The following is a 19,012-nucleotide window of genomic DNA, read 5'->3' on the forward strand; positions in this document are numbered from 1 at the left end:
TAAAGTGCTTAAAGTATAAATCTTATACCTACCTCATCCAGCACTTGTTTACAGAGGCTGACGCTCCTGTCCAACTACTTCCACACGCTTGATACACAAGTGATCAGATACATGGCCTTTGTCAGACAAGAGCGTCTGCCTCTGTAAACAGGGGCATGGAAGTGATGGGCCATGCTGCTGGACAAGAGGGGCACTGTTGGTAAAGGATAATATTTTTATTGTCCTCATAGCCTCCTCAGGCCTGTTACACATTTATTTTTATAAAGCCCCAACACCCTCTTTAAACCACCTTATTGGGTACTTTGGTCAGGCGCGTAACAAGGAGAGGCAGGACCCCATATCATATTTCTGACCTATAGCATAAACTTACATACAGTATACACACACCACATATATGTACATACAGCATATACACACTTACATATAGTACCAGGTTCACCCATGCAGCATATACACAAATACATATAGTACCATATACAGATATATGGCATATATACACACATACATTATATACATACCATATAATATAGCACTAACATATCCATACACCCAATACCCAATATGTCAGGGCTGCCTCACACTTTGGACCCCATAGGGGCTGCTATCACTGTAGTTATGCCCCTGACTTTGGTGCAAACTGCATGGAGTAATAACTATTTCTAGGAATATAGGGTTCCTTAGAAGAGATAACATGATTTCATTACATGGAAAGTTTTCATTACATTAGAACTGTTTTATGTTCTGGTATATTCTGGCATATCAGAGTACAGAAGGAATTTAGGAATTCCCTTAAATTAGTGCCCAGTAATCTAAACGGATAGCTCTGCTTTTCTCTGAATTAATATAGCACAATAATACAGAAGCTTGATCTAATAATTTGTAAACTTTACATGCTATATAACGTTTATATATATATATATATATAGATATATCTTTATTTTGAACGCTATCACACGAAGACTTTTTTTGTTCAGCATTCTTGGCGTCAATGTGCAAATTACAAAAACTGAAATTTAGAAAGATGTAGAAGACCTACTGGATGTACTGTGAAAACATCATAAATTATGCACTAATGAATTCTGCACAAAGACCTAATAACTAGACATTTCTGGAACACTTCCAAGAAAAAAAAGACCCGGCATATTCTGCTGCCACCACATAGAAAGTATTGTTCTTCCTAGGCATACAACTCCCATCTAACACATGTGAAGTTAGCTCCAGCAGGAAAAATAAATCCATCCGGTCCTATTCAAAAAGATGAATAGAAGATTTCTTTTCAGTTGCAATGAGCTGGACTAAGTGTGAGCAGCACTTGCTTCCTACCTTCAATGTGTGATTGAGCCTAAGTGACACACTACATGCTACGAGCATGATGAAATCAGTATTCCCATGTGTTCCCACATCAAAAGAATATCCCAACCTGGTAAATATTGAGTATTAAATATACAAATATATTTACAAATTGCAGTTGTTATCCTGAATTTCCACCAATGGCAAATCTAAAACTTTTGTTTTTATCAGGGAGTCTTTTAAACTAGCCCCCACTATGTTATTACAAGATGATGGACCTTTTCCTACTACTCCCTCTCAACCACCAAGAACGACCTATGTTCATAATATCATGTGTTAGACTAATAACCCAAATATTAAAGATAAAGAAAGATTTCTATAACTTTTTTTAATGTTACAAGCCTCTTTAAATTTAGTCTTTCGCTTCTAAAATCGAACAAAGATAAATTACGGACTATACATCTAGCGACGTCAGAGTGAAAAACACAGATATAAGTATACAGTCCATGCATCTTTCCAAGTGAAATATAAATCATTAGAACAACGAGAGTGTCAAAGAGTGACACACATTTAACTTTTATTTGCAAATAAGAACGTTTAATCAATTGCCGCACTCCAAACCCAATTTACTTGGCTGGCGTCTGTTAACAAGAAGAGATTTTATAATGATGAATAGCAATAAAAGTTTGCACAGGGTACGTAGGAGTCATGCATCTTTATTTACGCCTCTCTGAGCCTAAGTCAGTGTAATAGGTTGTGCTGCTAATTACATATGCCTGACGTGCTGCATAATAAGAAGCACTGCTGCATTGCACACTAGCAAATGACATGTAAATTACTGCAGCCTTCTCCAGGACTACAGAGCACTTTGTAGAATTGCCCACTGTACCCCCATTTACAATCATGACATACTGGCACAGGCACAACTATACACTGTAATACTTAATATCTGCAATGACTAAACCTGCAGACTTTCCCTGCTGATTTCAATACAAGAAAGCGAATAACTTACTGTGAAAGGATACAATGCAGACTTGGTCCCAGTGCGTCTATGTGATCCCAAATTATAGTTCAGTTTCAAAAGGTTTACATATTTTCAAATGCGGAATTTGCAAAACTTCTAAAATATGTTATCCTATATCAACTTACAAGATTTTAGTTTTAGTGTTTTTAAAGGCAGTGATAACTTTGCTCTCAATGTACAACTGCTCCGATTCTTAACTGCACTCCATATTGTTAATAAAGCCTATAGTTCATCCACATGTTGTAATTACTTTTTCTAATTTTATACTGAACACAAAACAGGAGGGAGCAATTTCAATCAATCAGTGATTGAAGATGTGATCCATCCCAGCCTGTGATTGGCTGCACAGCCTCCCATCAGTAGGATCATAATACAGGTGGTTTGGCCGGTAGCCCAGGGCCCGTGGCAGCCCAAACCAACCACCAAATTTTGTACTGAGAAGGTCCTTCACCCATGAAATATGTATTTGTCTGTTTAAGCTCTCAATATACATGTACACAAGGTTCTCGAGGTTCAGATTGCAAGCAGGCAGAAGGGACACATCCTCCAACCTACAAGAAGCTTGATCCTAGTACCATATGTAGGAAGAGAATTCCAGATTCATAGGGGCTATAATATTTATACAGCCGAGCGCCCATGGCACTCTTAACCCGTCCCTGCCTCCCCTAGTGTTCAGGAGATACAAAGGAAGTCCAAGCTTTAGGGGTTTTGGTAGATAGACCTCCCTGGAAATCCTCTTTACGTTAAGGTCTAGGACATTAAAATAATCCTACATTCAGAGGGTGACAGTCATGAAATCTCAGAGGAGTGACTGTTTTTAGCCTAACAGTGGACATGGTGACAGATGTAGTCAACTTTTGCATACACAATACTGAAAAGATGTTGTCTTTGGAAATGATATACCCACAACTTCTTAATAACTATATTTCCGTTAAAGATGATATATAAAGAAAATCACATGTCTTTCACATGTCATGTTCTGAATATCTCTCATAGCCTAGAGGTTAAAATCCAACAAACTGCATCAATCTTTAATTTGACAATTTGACAGCAGAAAAGCAGTATCAGCTCATCGTATCTCATGAGACTTCATTTAATAGAAGCTGGGTGCCGAAGCAAATTGCTCATGTGGTGTTTCTGATGGATCACAATGTGCATATTTCAAGTCCATGGGATTATTGATCCTATTGTCTGATTGCTACTGCTGCTGAGATGAACAGAGGCACATGATTTGGATTGGAGCCTGAAGATTTAACGTGCCTGATATTTGGCTATAAATGGCGAAATTACAGCGACATAGGGACAGAAAAATTTGATGTACTTCATGAGTAACATCGTTTCATTGCATCAGTTAGGTCTTCCAACTCATTTGGACGTGTCATGCGATACAATGTTAGAGGATTGTATTATAGAGGTTCATAGTGTCGATGGAAGCCAAAGAGGCATGATACTTTCTTTGGGTCTTGCCTAATAGATTCATTAATCCCATCGACCATGTCAGAAATGTTTAAAGGTGCAAATACCTTTTAATTAAAAAGCTTTAAGCCAGAAGCACAGGTCCAAATATGTCACTTTATCTAGCAATGAACAACATAATTATTATAAATATTTCACAGTGACATAAGTGACCCTGAGTTCACTGGGGACATCTAACACAATTATACGGAGCACAAACTAGTTGATATGCCAATTACAATGGGTATTATATCATTCATTATATTCTAAAGGTTAAAACTGCATTTTAACTAATAATCACACTGATAATTTTAATTGAATAGTTCAAAGCAAAACAAAATCAAGATTTTTTTTTCTTTTCAGAAATCAGCAAACTACTTTAGTTATTGTTTTTTTTTTTTTGCTTACAAAACTTAATGGAGGCACGTGTTTTGTGGTTCACATTTAATCATCCAGAAATTAATTTGTGATTGTTTTTGTCCAGTAATTATTTGCAGCTTGACACTCTCGGTATGTCCATAATACAGATGTTACTTACATTTTATTCAGCTTCTTAATTTAGTTAACAATTAATATGATGTAATATAACTAATATTATGATGTAATATAACTAATAAAGCCTTGTCCTTGAAATGTGGCTGTTCCGATGGAGAGGAGAGACCTGGTGGCCTTCAATGCTCAAAATTGGTAAGAGAAAATAGGGGCAATTTATATTTTGATACAACTAGTAAGAATCAGCCTGTGTATTAAAATCTGTTTTAACGTGGATGAAGTTAGGTCTTTTATTAAATAGTATTTATTATTTATATTTTGGCATTTAAAAGAAATGTTCACATAATTAGATTCCAGATTGCAATGTGCCTATGTTATACAACATTATAGTTCAGTTAGTTAAGTTTAGCTAGGGGTTTACTTTGAACATGTAAAATGTATAAAATTGGCAAACTGAGGTTGTTGCCTTTAGCAACTGATAAGATTTTAGCTTTTGCATCCTGTTCTTGACTGCACTACTTTTTATACATGAAGCGTGTGGTTTTTTTCTTATTCCGTACTAAACTAGACAAGGAGAATCAGCCAGCCAATCAGTGGTTGGAGAGATAACCCTTCTCAGCTGGTGACTGGCTGTGCAGTCTCCCTAAGGGTCTTCCATAGGGTCAGGAGACACTCAGGAAGTCAAGTCTTTAGGGGATTGGGTGATATAAGTAACTAGAAGGAAAACATAATGGTCCTTTTACAAGGTCCAAAACATTTTTAGCAATCCACTATGCAGAGTATGACTGCCATAACATCTATGAGGGGTGACTGCATACAGAAAGGAAGGAAATCCAAATCCAGCTCATGAAGATCTCATGAAAAAATCTTCTTTATTAATGCTTATGTAACATCCATGTGCACAGAACCATAAAAAATGTCAACGCGTTTCAATCAGATTAGTAGCTCTTAATCATGTCCTAAGGAGGATGCTGAGCTGTAACATGATGGTGACTGCATAAAGTACCTGCATTTTAGTGTATCTCCAATCTTATAGTACATTCTCCATCACATGTTGTAATGCAATGTTGCTTTTGAAGAGCATTGTGGTAGTCAGAAAGAACCACAAAGGTCTACAGACCTATAGTAACTGTCCATGATTTCATGGAGCTATAGAATGTATCTTTTTGTATCTGCCCTGAAATTCTCATTCATGTCTGCTGGATCTCGACATACAGTACATGTATACAAAAATCCTTCACTTTTTTAAAGTACTTAAAAGGTTCTTTAATTGCTGAACTGAAAGCTGGCAGAAGGCAACACCTCCTTCTTATTCCCCAGTTCTGGTACAATATGCCATCAATAAATTGAAAGCCATTAAAGAAAACCTGAAATCAGGAATTTTTTTTTATATTAAGGGCATTCCTCCTAACATCCTTAATCCTACACTATCTTTCTCTTATCATTTTATACAGCCTAACCTAATCTTAACTATATCTTACTTATGTGTAAATTTTTGGCAAAGGTTACTGAGGCAAGTAGTTGGTTGTGGGAGCAAAGGCTACTCCATGGTACTGTTTCACCTCATTGCACATCCTCGTGTGCTCCTGACACAGCTTGCAGAAGACGAAAGAGTGAATATATCTTGTCCGAGGACCATCAAGGAGGTAAAACAGCCGAACCGATTGGGGCGTGCAGTAGCCTTTGCTCCCAGAACCTGTAGGCTATTCCACACCCCAGTAGGCTATGCATATTAGTTAACTAAAGCTAAGATCAGGTTCAGCTATGTAAAAGGATTAGGAAAAGATAGTTTAGGTCTTAGGATGAACCTACCATTGGATCTACCTTAATAAGTAGATTCCTAATGGTAGGTTTCCTTTAATCTACCCATACCCATGAGCAAATCATTCATCCACATTAATGTTAAAAATAGTTTAGGAAATTTAACGTTGTTTCATTAAATTAGGAAAAGTAAAATATTACAACTCAACAAGGAATAAAAAATAGCAGAATAACAAAACTGAATAATACAACTTTAATTCCTTTGTAACAGCTTTGTACCTATGTAGCCTTAGCAGGCAAAAAATAACTACACTCAATTATACTGTATAGTATATTAGTAACTATTAGCTGATGATACAGTATGACTCGAGAATAAAGTAAGCAGCTTGGCCCAACCTTTCCAATTCTGTAACAAAATAACCTCAGCTATTAATTTTAAAAAAATTATTGTTTGTGTGAAAACATAAATGCAGAAATTCTGTAATTTGTATTTATTAAAACGGTTCTTCCAGTATATAACTATTAAAGATCAAGTGAAATGATTGGTCATTAATATGTAATCAGTAGGGGTAGAAACACCCATCAGCCCCAATGCACCACTTCATACAGGATGAACCAGAAGCAGATAGCTCAGACAGGCTTTACATTACTTTACATTAAAGTAAATGTTGTTTTTTTTCGGGTCCATTCCCAGAGTAGGAGCATTACAGGTTCTGCAGCAATCAGCTGATCAGTGGGTGTCACAAACCTACCAAACCTAAGGTAACAGACCGGTAATGTTTCATTGAATCTCCATGTATTGACTATTACAATAAATGTTTAACATGTCAATACCTAATCTTTTTTTTTATTTCCATATCCACAGTATGATGTATTTTATACTGCTTAATCCTGCTCTCAGCATTTCCCAATTTATTTTTGGTTTTTTTCTGGAGCTGTAATACATACCTCCTTTTCTACATATTTTCTTGCCGGGTTTCCGGACACATTCCTTGGATATTCTTTTTACTGAAAAATGAATAAAAAACTAAAAAATAACATGGAGCTCCATGACAGAGAGTAGGAGCATGCAACACCATTTACCTAGCTCTGCCTTTGGCTATGCTTCCAACGCTGTGGCGCCTGCACATGCAAATGGAGGAGTATGTATCACCAATGGGCAGGTAGGAGAGAAGAAATACCTTCCATTGTAATACCCGTGCCTTAGGAGAACATGAGTGTAGACATGAGTACAAAAACTGAATCACACACAAAAGAGCATCATGCACATCAAAAGCCAGCATGCTAACAACTAACCGTGCATGCAACCTAAATACAGGATTAATATGGTTAGAACCGAGGAAAGCAAAAGAAGAAAAAAAGAAATCTCATTGGGTTTTGTTTTCCGCATGTAACTCACCATCCTCAGTTGGAACATATATATTTAAATACAGGCAGTCCTCATTCTGGTCTTGCACATAGGAAGAAACTACATCCAGGTTGTTGGTGAACCAAACAGGAAGCATGACTTCAGGAAGTCTGCCTCCCACAATGTTTTGGGGACAAACTGGTGCAAACTGGGTGGCATTTTTTATATCTCCCCAAGTTATCGGAGGCTCTGGTGGCTGGAAACGGCGCTCCCCTACTGGAGAAGCAGCATAAGGAACTCCAAGGAACTGAATTACAGGCCCTAGAATTTCATTATTTAGTTCCTTTTTAACGCCTCGTACTTTGCCATAAGTTGTTGTAACTATGGGGTCCACGTCATCCAGTTTTTGTGAGCATACAATTGTAATGTGAAGCAAAAATCCAAATATACATAAAGGAAACATGACATCCAATCCAATGGGTAGCAGACGCAACCTTGCTACTCTCCATAGACAGTTCAACCGAGTAGACCTTGGAAATGCCATAGTCCCACATTAGTTGCCGAGGAAAGCAATATTATTTGTATCCACTTGTGTAAAACAGGGCAATCGAAGGAAATGTATCAGGTTTGTTAAATGTGATCCTGCCAGGAAAATCTCAGAAGGGTTTTCACGCAGTAAGAATCTTCCATTGATTTCGCACTCACTGAAGCAGCATCTTCACTAAGCACTATTTATCAGGATACATTCTATTGACAATTCTGTTTTCCATAGTAGCAATATCAGAAGAACTGCCATTTACTGCACATTGTCTTCTTATAAATCAAATCCAGTTAGCCGAAGGTCTATATCCTGTGGAAAATGAGAATAAGTCATTAATAGGGAAAAATATATAAACCATCCGGACAGTAATAATTACATGCTGTGCAAGCTATCGTGTATTGATCATTTTTTTTCTTTTTCTAATTAACAATGTTCATTAATTTCATAATAAACTGGGAAGATATTTTATTCTTTATAACATGAAAAAAATATTAATAAGAATTTTTTGACAGCATAAACATAGACTTCAAAAACTGGAAACAATTCAAAGAAACTTATAAGGTGATAGACATATTAAGATAGATAGATGATAGAGAGATACTGTAAATATAGAAAGATGGATAGATGGAGTTGAGTAAAACACAATATGACATCCGTATATCCAAAGTCTACACTGTTGTGGTTCACCGTTGAAATTCAGCAAAATCATTTTACCCATTTGATACATTTTAATATATAAATATAATAGAAGCAGTTGCAGGGAGTGCAGTGATGTTAAATGCTATTCAATTTATTAAGATTAATTCTTAATACCGTGTCTTAGACATCTGAGACCCCAATCTGATGTAAATGTGAATGAGTATGCCTAGTCCAAGTATAGATCATTTATCTTGTGCTTTGTATTGTGATGAGTTGGGGTACACAACTATAGCATTGCATTCCTTAAATGTTTCTGGCTCTTGTACATACGGTAGAAATTTTAAAATAAATGCCATTAAGGTATTTGATATAGATCCATTACTGAAAAACAATTTGTCAGCTAGTTTAGTAGCGTTCATGTCTGGTCCTTTACCTATTTTACCAAAGACAAATATTATAAATGACATCACTATATTTATCTCCACCTTCATTGAGGAATCCTGAAATCTTTCTTCCAACCTTTCTACAACAAATGATATAACTTACGTATGGAGCATGTAGTATTACTAGAAATAAATCCACTACAATGAAGCAGAATAAAGTGCTGAGAGTCAATTATAATAATATATTATTGCCTACGGCACAGAAAATTTCAAGTTGGTTCATGTGATATAATATGAACACCGCAAGCAATATCTCCAGTTGGTATACCTGCTGTGAATTCATAATTGTACTAAAATGAACAAAAGGGTAAAGTAAGAAAGCATAAGAAGCAAAAATAAAGTAAGAATGTGACGCTGAAACCAGGTTTCAGGAACTAATTCTAAGAGTAGACAGAGAAATGATATTTACAAAATTGTATCTGTAAAATATACTCTTCAATTTTAATATATGCAGAATTTGTTACAATTGTATATTAGGAAACTTGACTTTATTAAATTATTATTTACCAAGTTATTGACTTTTGTTAACTGAGTTGACGCTCACTGAAGCATCAGTAGACTTTTCTCTTTTCACTCGATTGTAGGAGAATAATTTGTGTCTATATTGGTTTACTTTACATTTACTCATATCTTAATTGTATACATTTTTCCAGATATAATGACAGATACACTTCAAGGTCCATTGACCATGGAGTGGATTTACACACTGCTAACTCTATGGCAAATTTCACTACTAATCCATAGCTAATCCATTGTAAAATCCATATGCATAACATGCAATTGTGTTGTGAATTTCACATTCACTTTCTTCCCTAAAACTCAGTGAAGTTTGCTTGAAATAAAGTCCACATGTCAAAACAGAGAAAGGTGTGAAGGGCCTACACTCAACCACAACAACTGTCACCCTCCTAACAAGCCTTGCAAACCCTAGCGGTCAGGGACTTCTGGTCGACAATTTAGTGCACAGAAGAAATGACAAGAAACGGAGGGAAAAAACTAAAGATAATATAAAGACGTGAAGTAAAGGCAGACATGGATCAAATCCAAGATGACGGTAAGGCACAAAATTGAATAGTAAGAGAATAGTTAAATGAAGTAACAATAACTGGTCAGATACGCATTATAGCATAACAACAGCAAAAGGCAAGAGTAAATTATAATAATTGTCAGAAGATTGCATTTACCAGCAATCTGTAATCAGATATATAAAGGAGTTCCTGGACACCCTCCCCAGCAGTTGACTTGCTCGTTCACAAATAGAACTTAAAAATTTCACATTCATCTTTTCCAAGGAACAAATCCTGAAAGGCATCTGTCAATCAATAGCAGTACTGGGAGTGGTTTTTAAGAACAGGAGCCTGAAACCTGATCACATATAAACAATATTTTCAAAATCTTCTCTGCATGGCTGATACTGTAACATGAAACAAAATTGGCATTTATGCTTCGTGTACTTCTACCTAAAGAGGATTTCAAAGTTGTGGACATGCTAGAAAGACTTAGAAATAAAGTGGAAATAAAGATAATCTTAAACCTGCCAGCCGTCAGTACTGCTGTTTACTAATATTTAGTATTATCCCATGTTAACTATTTAGTATACTTACCGTATATTCCGGCGTATAAGACGACCTGGTGTATAAGATGACCCCTCTACTTTCCCATTAAAAATATAGAGTTTAAGATATATTCGCCATATAAGACTACCCCTTTTCCAACAGCCAGCTCCCCCTGTATATTGCCAGCCTGTACCCCCAAAATACAGCCAGCTATTATACAGCCTGGCGGCCCCCCAATTGTGCAGAATGCCGCCTCCCCCTCTATATAGCCAGCCTGCTTGGCACATTAATAATACAACAGCTTCTCACCTTTCCCGCGATTCACCGAAGCTCCGCTGCTACACTCCGGCTGGCGGTGACAGGTCATTGAGCGCTGGCGGCTCACAGAATATGACGTCAGCCGCGTGCCGACATCATATTCTCTGCGACGCCGGCACCCGCGGAGCTGTCACCGGCGGCTAGAGCGTAGCAGCGGAGCTTCGGTGGATCGCGGAAAAGGTGAGAAGAAACATTACCGGCGTATAAGACGACCCCAGACCAGACTGAAGATTTTTCAGTCTTCAAAAGTTGTCTTATACGCCGGTATATACTTTAATAAAATTTAGTATTATTCCTATATATGAATCATTCCTTTTCTTTGTTGTTCACATGCGTGAAACTTTGGATGTGTGAAACCTTGAATTATATGATACAGACCCGCTACATTTGATCAGTCACTACTTCTATTAATTGGTTGTTTCAGCATTGCAGAATTCATCTTTAGATGTTGTCTACTTGATAGCAAAGCCTTTGCCATTGTCTTCTAAATTGTACCACATGTCTAAGCTACGCTACAATGGCACATTCATGCTATATGGTAGGCCACATGCACATGTTTGCGGTATGTTTGCGGCTGGTTGAAGAAGGTTTGGAGATGAGTTCTGCTCTATCTCCATAGGAGTGGCCACTCCACAGAAAAAGGAGCAGCTCTATCTTTTGCAATGGTAGACACAGTACGCTCACCTAACCGTGCCCGTACACAATGAACCTCTATGGCAGCCACTAGCTAGCTACCAATTTTGCAGCCAGCTCACAGCCACCATATATGGTTGTGTGTATGAGGTCTTAATTTGATACATGCACATGGGGTTGTAGAAGTCCTGCACTCCTGTTAGCCTGTTAAGTCACATTTATTAGCCATTTAAAAAATTTTCCAAATCTGTCACAATTTCACTCCAGCAAAGGGTTTGTTAGTAAAGTGGAGTAATACCTCAGACAGGCAGACTTAATGGGGCACAGAAAGTCTGAAGCTTCACTAAAAGTGTTCTGCCCGTGTATTATTCTAGGTGTGACCGATTGATTAAGAACATGAGCCAGAAATCATGAATCTGTTGTTTTCTCACACTGGCCCGCCAGAGTTCACCAACTTTTTTGTGGTGCACCTTTTACATAGAGCATGCGACAGACTTTGCATGTTAAATATGTAATGTTCTCTAATTTGTCTCGCTTGGAGATTAGTGAAACTGTGCCACAAAAGGGTCCTGTGCGACAGAATAGTAGCGTGGACACTTCTTAAATACCTGTGTAAAATTCAGGTGCTAAAATGTCTCAAAAAGTTGCAAATATGGCACAAATACAAAATTGAGTAAAAAAGTTGCAAAAGAGATAAATCTGCTTCTAAGAGTCTAAGGCCCCTTCCACACTTGCGTTGCAGATCACGTCAGAGTCTGATGAGGGTGCGATCAAGGTTTGGTCAGTGAAAAACGCACATTTTGCATCAGAGTGCAATCAGTTTTCAGTCAGAGTTTGTCAGTATCTCAGTTTTTCACGTGCAATTTCAATGCAATTTAATGCAATATCAATGCGTGAAAAACGCATTGCACTTGCATTGCACTTGCAAGTGTCGCAGAGTGCAATGCGTTTTTGATGCATCTCCAAAGACTTGTATGGTGCGTTTTTCACGCGCGTGACTTGCAAAAGTAGAGCATGTCGAGATTTAAACGCGCGTTAAAAAAAATGTGCGTGTGTGCGTGAAAAAAATGCAAGTCTGAAAAGACCCATTGGTTACAATGGGTCAGAGTGCAATGCAAGTTCTGCGCATCAAAAGCACACGCACAAAACGTGCATGAAAAACGCAAGTGTGAAAGGGGCCTAAAAGTCGTCATGGCCATTTACCTTATGTCTTATATTTTCTACTTTTATATCTAAATCTTTAAACTACAAATAAATACAGTTTAATTCCCCTTCTACAATGTATTATTTTTTAGTTGCTTCATTAAAAGCCAGATTATCATTTTAATTTTTGCTTTGTTTTATATTTGCCTTTTGCTGCAGTGGCAGTCAGGGAAATGATAGAGACCAGATAATACTGTTGTTCCTGACCCTCAATTGCTTACTGTAAATTTATTATAAAATATTCTGTTATAACATCTGTTGAATATATAACAAAATGAATGTCACGCTTAGCTTGCATTCTCCAATTAAAAAGTCTTTTTTTGTAATCCTTAAAACAAGAGCTCGTATGCTTCAATAGTTCCATGCGTGCTGCATATTTGCTGCGTCCTCGAAGATTATATATAGACAGCAAATGGAATGATAAATGTTTGGTCTTTAACATTTTATTATAAAACTCTGGAATGTCAAAGGCTGTAAACATCAGAAGACCCTTGTTAATTATATAAAACCTTTATGACAGATCTGGCCATCAATATAAAATTATCATAAAATTACAACAATCTCAACACAATTTCCTATACTAAATCTGAATTTACTGAAAACCAGTATATCATACAGAATGCTACATACCAGTGCTGGTATTCAAGTAGTTAACACAGATACACAGTCGGTAATGGTTAGTCGAGGGATGCAGAACCTGACCATTGTGCACAATAATACAAAAGTGCAATAATAAAGATCAAAATGAGAAAATAATAGAAGGTGAGAGAGAAATGGTTTGGATGGCCTTACAGGTACATAAAGCTATTCAGCCAGAAAATTAGAGATAAAGGAAAGGGCTGAGGTTGTAAGGTTGTACAGTTCCATAAAAACTTCAATACCACAAAATAAACATATCATGAGAAGGGGTGTTGTCCCGTAGCAACAGGTAATTGAAAAAATGGCAAAAGGTTGTAGATAGAAGTTTAAGGCTCTGACTTATAACAAAAAACGAATAATTATGGCTTTACAGCGCAGTACAAGAACATTACTGTTTGTATGTCCCATCTGTAAAAGAGCTGCCAGCACATGCCAGACATCAACTGAGAACTAGAACCATATGTCAGTCCCATGTATGCCAGACCAATGTGTGTACAAGGCATCCATTGGCCGCTTATAGGTGCAGAGCTCATGTTTCCCTAACAATATTTTGTTATTTAGAATATGTTAAGAAACATTTCAGCTCACACATTAACATATAATCTAACCATTTGCAGACAATGCCCATTTTCCCTTTTGCGTTTCAGTTTTTCGCTTCCCTTCTTTCAAAGCTATAATGTTTATATTTTACATTTACAAAGTTGTATGTGGCTTGTTTTCTGTGTAACAAGTTGTACTTCCTAGGGTCAATGTTTAATATTGCATGCAATCAGGGCCGGATTATAGGGACGGCTCCTTTGGAGATAGGTGGGGCCCCACCAGAGCTGCAGGTTTGGAATAATCCTGCAACAAAATGAAGCAGTCAGGGTCTTGCAACTGATATTGCCCCCTTTGAGCTGTTGTGGGAGCTTATCAAGCTAATTCAACGTGTGGGAGGGGCTTCTGGAAGCATGGGATGAAATTGCTCCAGATTACAACAGCCATTAACAGCTAGAATCCCAAAGGTCTGCACTGCTAGAATTGCAGCAAAGGGAGCGTTGTTTGATGAAAGCAAAGTTTGAAGGAGAAAATTATTATTTCAAATGGAAAAAAAATATTTCAAACGTTGTCAATGTCTGGACTTTATTTTATATTCATTTTACAACTCATTTGAAAAATAAAAGTATAGGAGTTATGGCATGTGGAAAACGGAGTCCTCATACAGTGCTTAGACACGACAAGTATGATAGATCTAATAGGGAGCTTATATATTTATTGATAAACAGATAAGCTCCCTATTTGACCTGTCATTCTTGCCGTATCTAAGTGCCGTGGGATTACCGCTATTCTACATGGCTGATCCTGAGCTCTGGAACCAGTGTGGCCTATTGTTTCACGGAGTTTGCTGCGGACAGTACTATATGCACTTCCACTCCTATCCAAGGTGAGAGTGTATCCTATCTCCGTTTCCAGGCATACCCCAACTTTTCAGTATTACACAAGCCCTATATTTGTGTTCTTTTCGTTTTGGAAGTAACGCTCACCTTCAAGACCAGACTCCTGTTCCAGGTTTTTTAAAAATGAAAGTTTGAGTTTTCAAGGAAAACCAAAATTGTCTGGATGACCCCAAACCCTTGAGCAGTAGTGTATATTTAGATAGATTAGGCATTTTAGGACTCAGCTTCACCTAACATGTTTAATTATTTTTATTTATTTTAAAGTAGTTTAACTACTTTTTTATTTTTTTTAAATAACATTTTGCTGCATCATCAAGTTAGCTGTGGTCTAATGGCTCATACCATGTAAGGCAATACAACTGAGGTATATGGGGAATTTTTACAGCTCATCTATAATGGTCTGCCACTGCTGAATAAGAGACTCCAGACTGTCGTGGGAATGGATTGCCACCCCCATTGCTATGGGGAGGAGGGGCGATCTGTGCAAAGATGTGGTGTGCACATGTATTTCAATTGCAAAGACAGCTTTGTCAGGGGTGTTTAAATTGGTAATACCTGCAATTGGGGTGTTAGTGGTGGGTGTTTGGGGGGTCACACATAAACCAAAGTTATGGCCTGGAGGTGAAATGTTCTGCATCAGAGGCATTCCTTTTTGTGACCACTGCAGTAAAGCAAAGGTAAGACTACAAGGACTGGTTCCCCCTTACCTTGTTCAGTTTGGACATGGCAGAGGGTGCCCTTGACCTCCCTGCCATGACCATTCTGCACCAAATGCATTTTGTCTTATTAAAACCTTTCACTCGTTACAGAAGGAGGATACCTACTTGACTCCAAATGAGTACATCAATTTAGGTATAACCAAAGTAATCTTCAAGACTTGTCTTATTCATTGATTAGATGATTGATTAATTGATTAGTACATTGACTAAATTGCCAAAGCTACCCATCAAGCAGGGGAGTAACCTTGCCTACCTGGCAACAAAGCAAAATTTATGCCCCATAAATCTCGGAAAAGATATGTAGGCAGAAATTAATAAACATATTTCAATGTTATGATTATTATGTAGTTTTAATAACTATAATTAAAATATTACTACTGCAATTGATGCCATCGCTAATAAGATAATACAACATTCTTATATAATTCCCAGGATTTCAAAGACCAATTTAGTAAATGTAGCAATGCTAACAATGGGTTATATCCTTTCATGCACTACAAGCAGCAGTCACTTTGTTTCAGCCTGTCAGTGGAATAGCTGTCACTGAGCAGACAGTTACCCATATTGTTACACTGCTGCTCAACTTTTTTGATGCTTTTGCCATCGGCATCTTGATTCACTGGTGGAATATTCACTGAGAGAAATGTAGACTGATGCTTACGGCTTGTGGGAGCTATTTATGAAATGAAAAAAATGCAACATTAAGGACCAAACTACTCTACAGAGACTGGATGTCCTGCTGATAAAAATATAGCAGAATAGTCACTTTATTTTACAACTACTGTATTCTCTACCACGCAGAAAAGAAAAAGGGGTATTTTTTTATCACAACTTGCAATTATACATAGGACTAGAGAAAAACCTGCTACATTGTTGTAAAGTTTTTTCAAATATTTTAAATGGTGTATTTTGGTCATACATGTTATTCACTATCCGTATGAATGCTCACTTATAATCTTACTCCATGTACAATGGGTAGAGGCTAACTGAAAATTACAGGATCACCCCTTTAAGTTGTTTTAAACTCTTTTTCAAGTCATGGAAAGGTTATGCCCAATGATTTTACTTTAGCTTTATTGACAATTCAGACATTAAGGCCCCTCTCACACAAATGTCGGCTTGACAGATATCTGGCCGCACAATCTGAGGCCAGATATCTGTCTCAACAGACACCTATGGCACCTAGTCGCAATATGGTGAGCAAAAATGTGTGTCACCATACCCTTGAAAGGAAAAATTAAGAGCGTGCCAGAGTGAACAACATTTCTTGGTCCAAGAGCCATATTGCCATACTGCTCAACTTTAAACATCCATATCAGTAACCAGAACCCTAGATGCAAAAAAAACACAGTACAGCACATAATACCAACCCAGAAATCCTAAATACCATGATAAAGCAATAAATACCTCCCCAAAAACCAAATACTGAATACAGAGCAAAAAATAATACTTGAGACCCACAGAGAATAAACGTACTAATACAGAAGACCACCACAACAAAGAAAAAATATCTCCTTTCCTGGCATTAGAACCTCCCGCAGAGGTAGAGAAGCCATGAGCACTACAGTACATGTGACAAGTACTTACCACTACTGGGTTCTTCTCCTGCTCCTCTGGGCTACTCTGCTCTGTATCCTTACTGCAACACATACAACCAGTCTCAGGAGTCAGAACATAGAGCAGATCAACAGGACAAGACCCAGGACTGGTGGGGACTTTTCAGCTGCACTCACCATTACCTGGCTTTCTGCACCAATGAACTCTCCCATCAGTTATGGAAGAGCTCATTGAACCGCAAGTCATGGCTTGACAGGCTGCATGTGGCCTGTCGCCATGGGCTGCGCATTCTCTTTTAGTTTTTTAGTTGAGATACATGTGTTCTGCACTTTATGTACATGCTCAGTAGTGAAGCATCTCTACTACACTTCAGGGAAATAAGGCATTGAAAAGGAATGGCCACATTCATCCCAGCACTGCTGGAGTGAGCAGGAAAACAGGACTGTGGAATCGGAGTCATGGAGTTGAAGTCGGTAATCATTTTGGTGGAGCTGAAGTTGGAAGTTTGGCTTACCGACTGGACAACCCTCGTGACAGAGGTGGTCACAATGATCATGACCCCAGGATGAGTGGAAAATAGCCACCCATTTAGAAATACATAAATGTTTGCCACTATAAAGCCACTATAAAGATCCATATTTAGGTATGCTTTATCTGTCTCCTATAGCAATATTACCTTGTGGGCCTCTTAATATTGGAATTGCCTAATAGAAAATTACTACAGTCATTTTGCTGGGTTATAGCTAAAGGAGACTATTCACTCGTAACTAGTTTGACCACAAAAAGTGTTTTAAAAGTGCCATAATATAAGCAATAAACTTCAAAAGCGCTACATATATTTTCATTTCCTAAGTTGCGTTTGATCAAGCCTTCTTCTATTGATTAGAGGCAGCTACACATTATTAATACAACAATCAAGTTCACAGAAAATGAAAAAAATGACAAACAACAGAAAGAATTCTAATAACTCCATTATGGAAGTTTGATGAAGACCTGGGAGCTAATATAGAACATCACATTACCGGTAGGCCTAATGAGCTGCATTTCATTCACCTCAAGTTAATCTACTCTAGATGTAATTTAGAGCACCTACTGATATCATTTAATATATTGATATCCTGGAGCAATCTAACTAATTAATAGTAAAGCATCAAAGTACAAACAGATGCTGAATAATTAACTCATAATAATAGTTTTACTGTGACTTTTTTTCTAAAAAGTCAAGAACTTTATTTGCTTTATAACATAAAACCATTATTCAAATTTTTTAAGGAATGGCTCAAACAATGAGTCCTGTACTTCTCAATAACAATAAACTGTATTATCCAAAATAAAATAGACTTTGAAGATTACCTCCTAGAATGGCTCATAGCTGCCACATGACATGACAGCAGCATGGGGGAACCACATCATTTTTCGGTGTTGTAGACCTATATAAATAGGTATTAGAGTAATGGGGGAGATTTCACCTGGGTTATCATTTCATAATAATCTTTCATAGATTGATAGATGTTATTGCTAAATATCTATGTCTTGTCATATTGAGCCATTTGACCTCTGATTTAGTAACTGCAAACAGACTTCTACAGATAGTGGGGGTCATCACTGGTGGTAATGATATTTTCTATGAAGATATTGAAAGGCTATGAACACCATAAGGGACAATAAATATGGTTTCCCTTCTCACTCTTTTGCAGGAGAATCCATCATATGAGCAGCCTGAGACCTCAGTGTACATCTCTTATCTGTCTTCTACTAAATGGTTAGAAACACTACTTGAAGATAAATCAATATTAGACTGTCCATATATCAGATGAGGGGTTATCGAGGTGAAACATTAATGCACACTATTGAAATGAACTCCCCATTACAAGATACTTGTTCATACATGTCCAGCTACGCTGCTTACAGGTTTCTTCAATATAGTTTAGGGTTATGTGATAAAGAAAGTAGTATCA

At 37.4% G+C, this 19,012-nt stretch overlaps 1 protein-coding gene across 4 annotated transcripts in view; it reads right to left on the reverse strand.

The window, feature by feature from the left end:
* NLGN1 (neuroligin 1) overlaps positions 1-19,012 on the reverse strand; it is a 489,783-nt gene that overhangs the window by 269,252 nt on the left and 201,519 nt on the right. For 2 of the 4 annotated variants that reach the window (XM_072142782.1, XM_072142781.1), the window contains exons 2-3: positions 7,422-8,220; positions 6,971-7,030 (exon numbers count right to left, since the gene is read on the reverse strand). In XM_072142782.1, coding sequence (XP_071998883.1) covers positions 6,971-7,030; positions 7,422-7,914 — 553 coding nt within the window. In that variant the 5' untranslated portion in view covers positions 7,915-8,220. The remainder of the gene's footprint in view (positions 1-6,970; positions 7,031-7,421; positions 8,221-19,012) is intronic. The other 2 variants (XM_072142784.1, XM_072142783.1) reach the window with 1 other exon arrangement.

This window comes from Engystomops pustulosus, chromosome 3, assembly GCF_040894005.1.
Source record: "Engystomops pustulosus chromosome 3, aEngPut4.maternal, whole genome shotgun sequence".
NCBI lineage: Eukaryota > Metazoa > Chordata > Amphibia > Anura > Leptodactylidae > Engystomops > Engystomops pustulosus.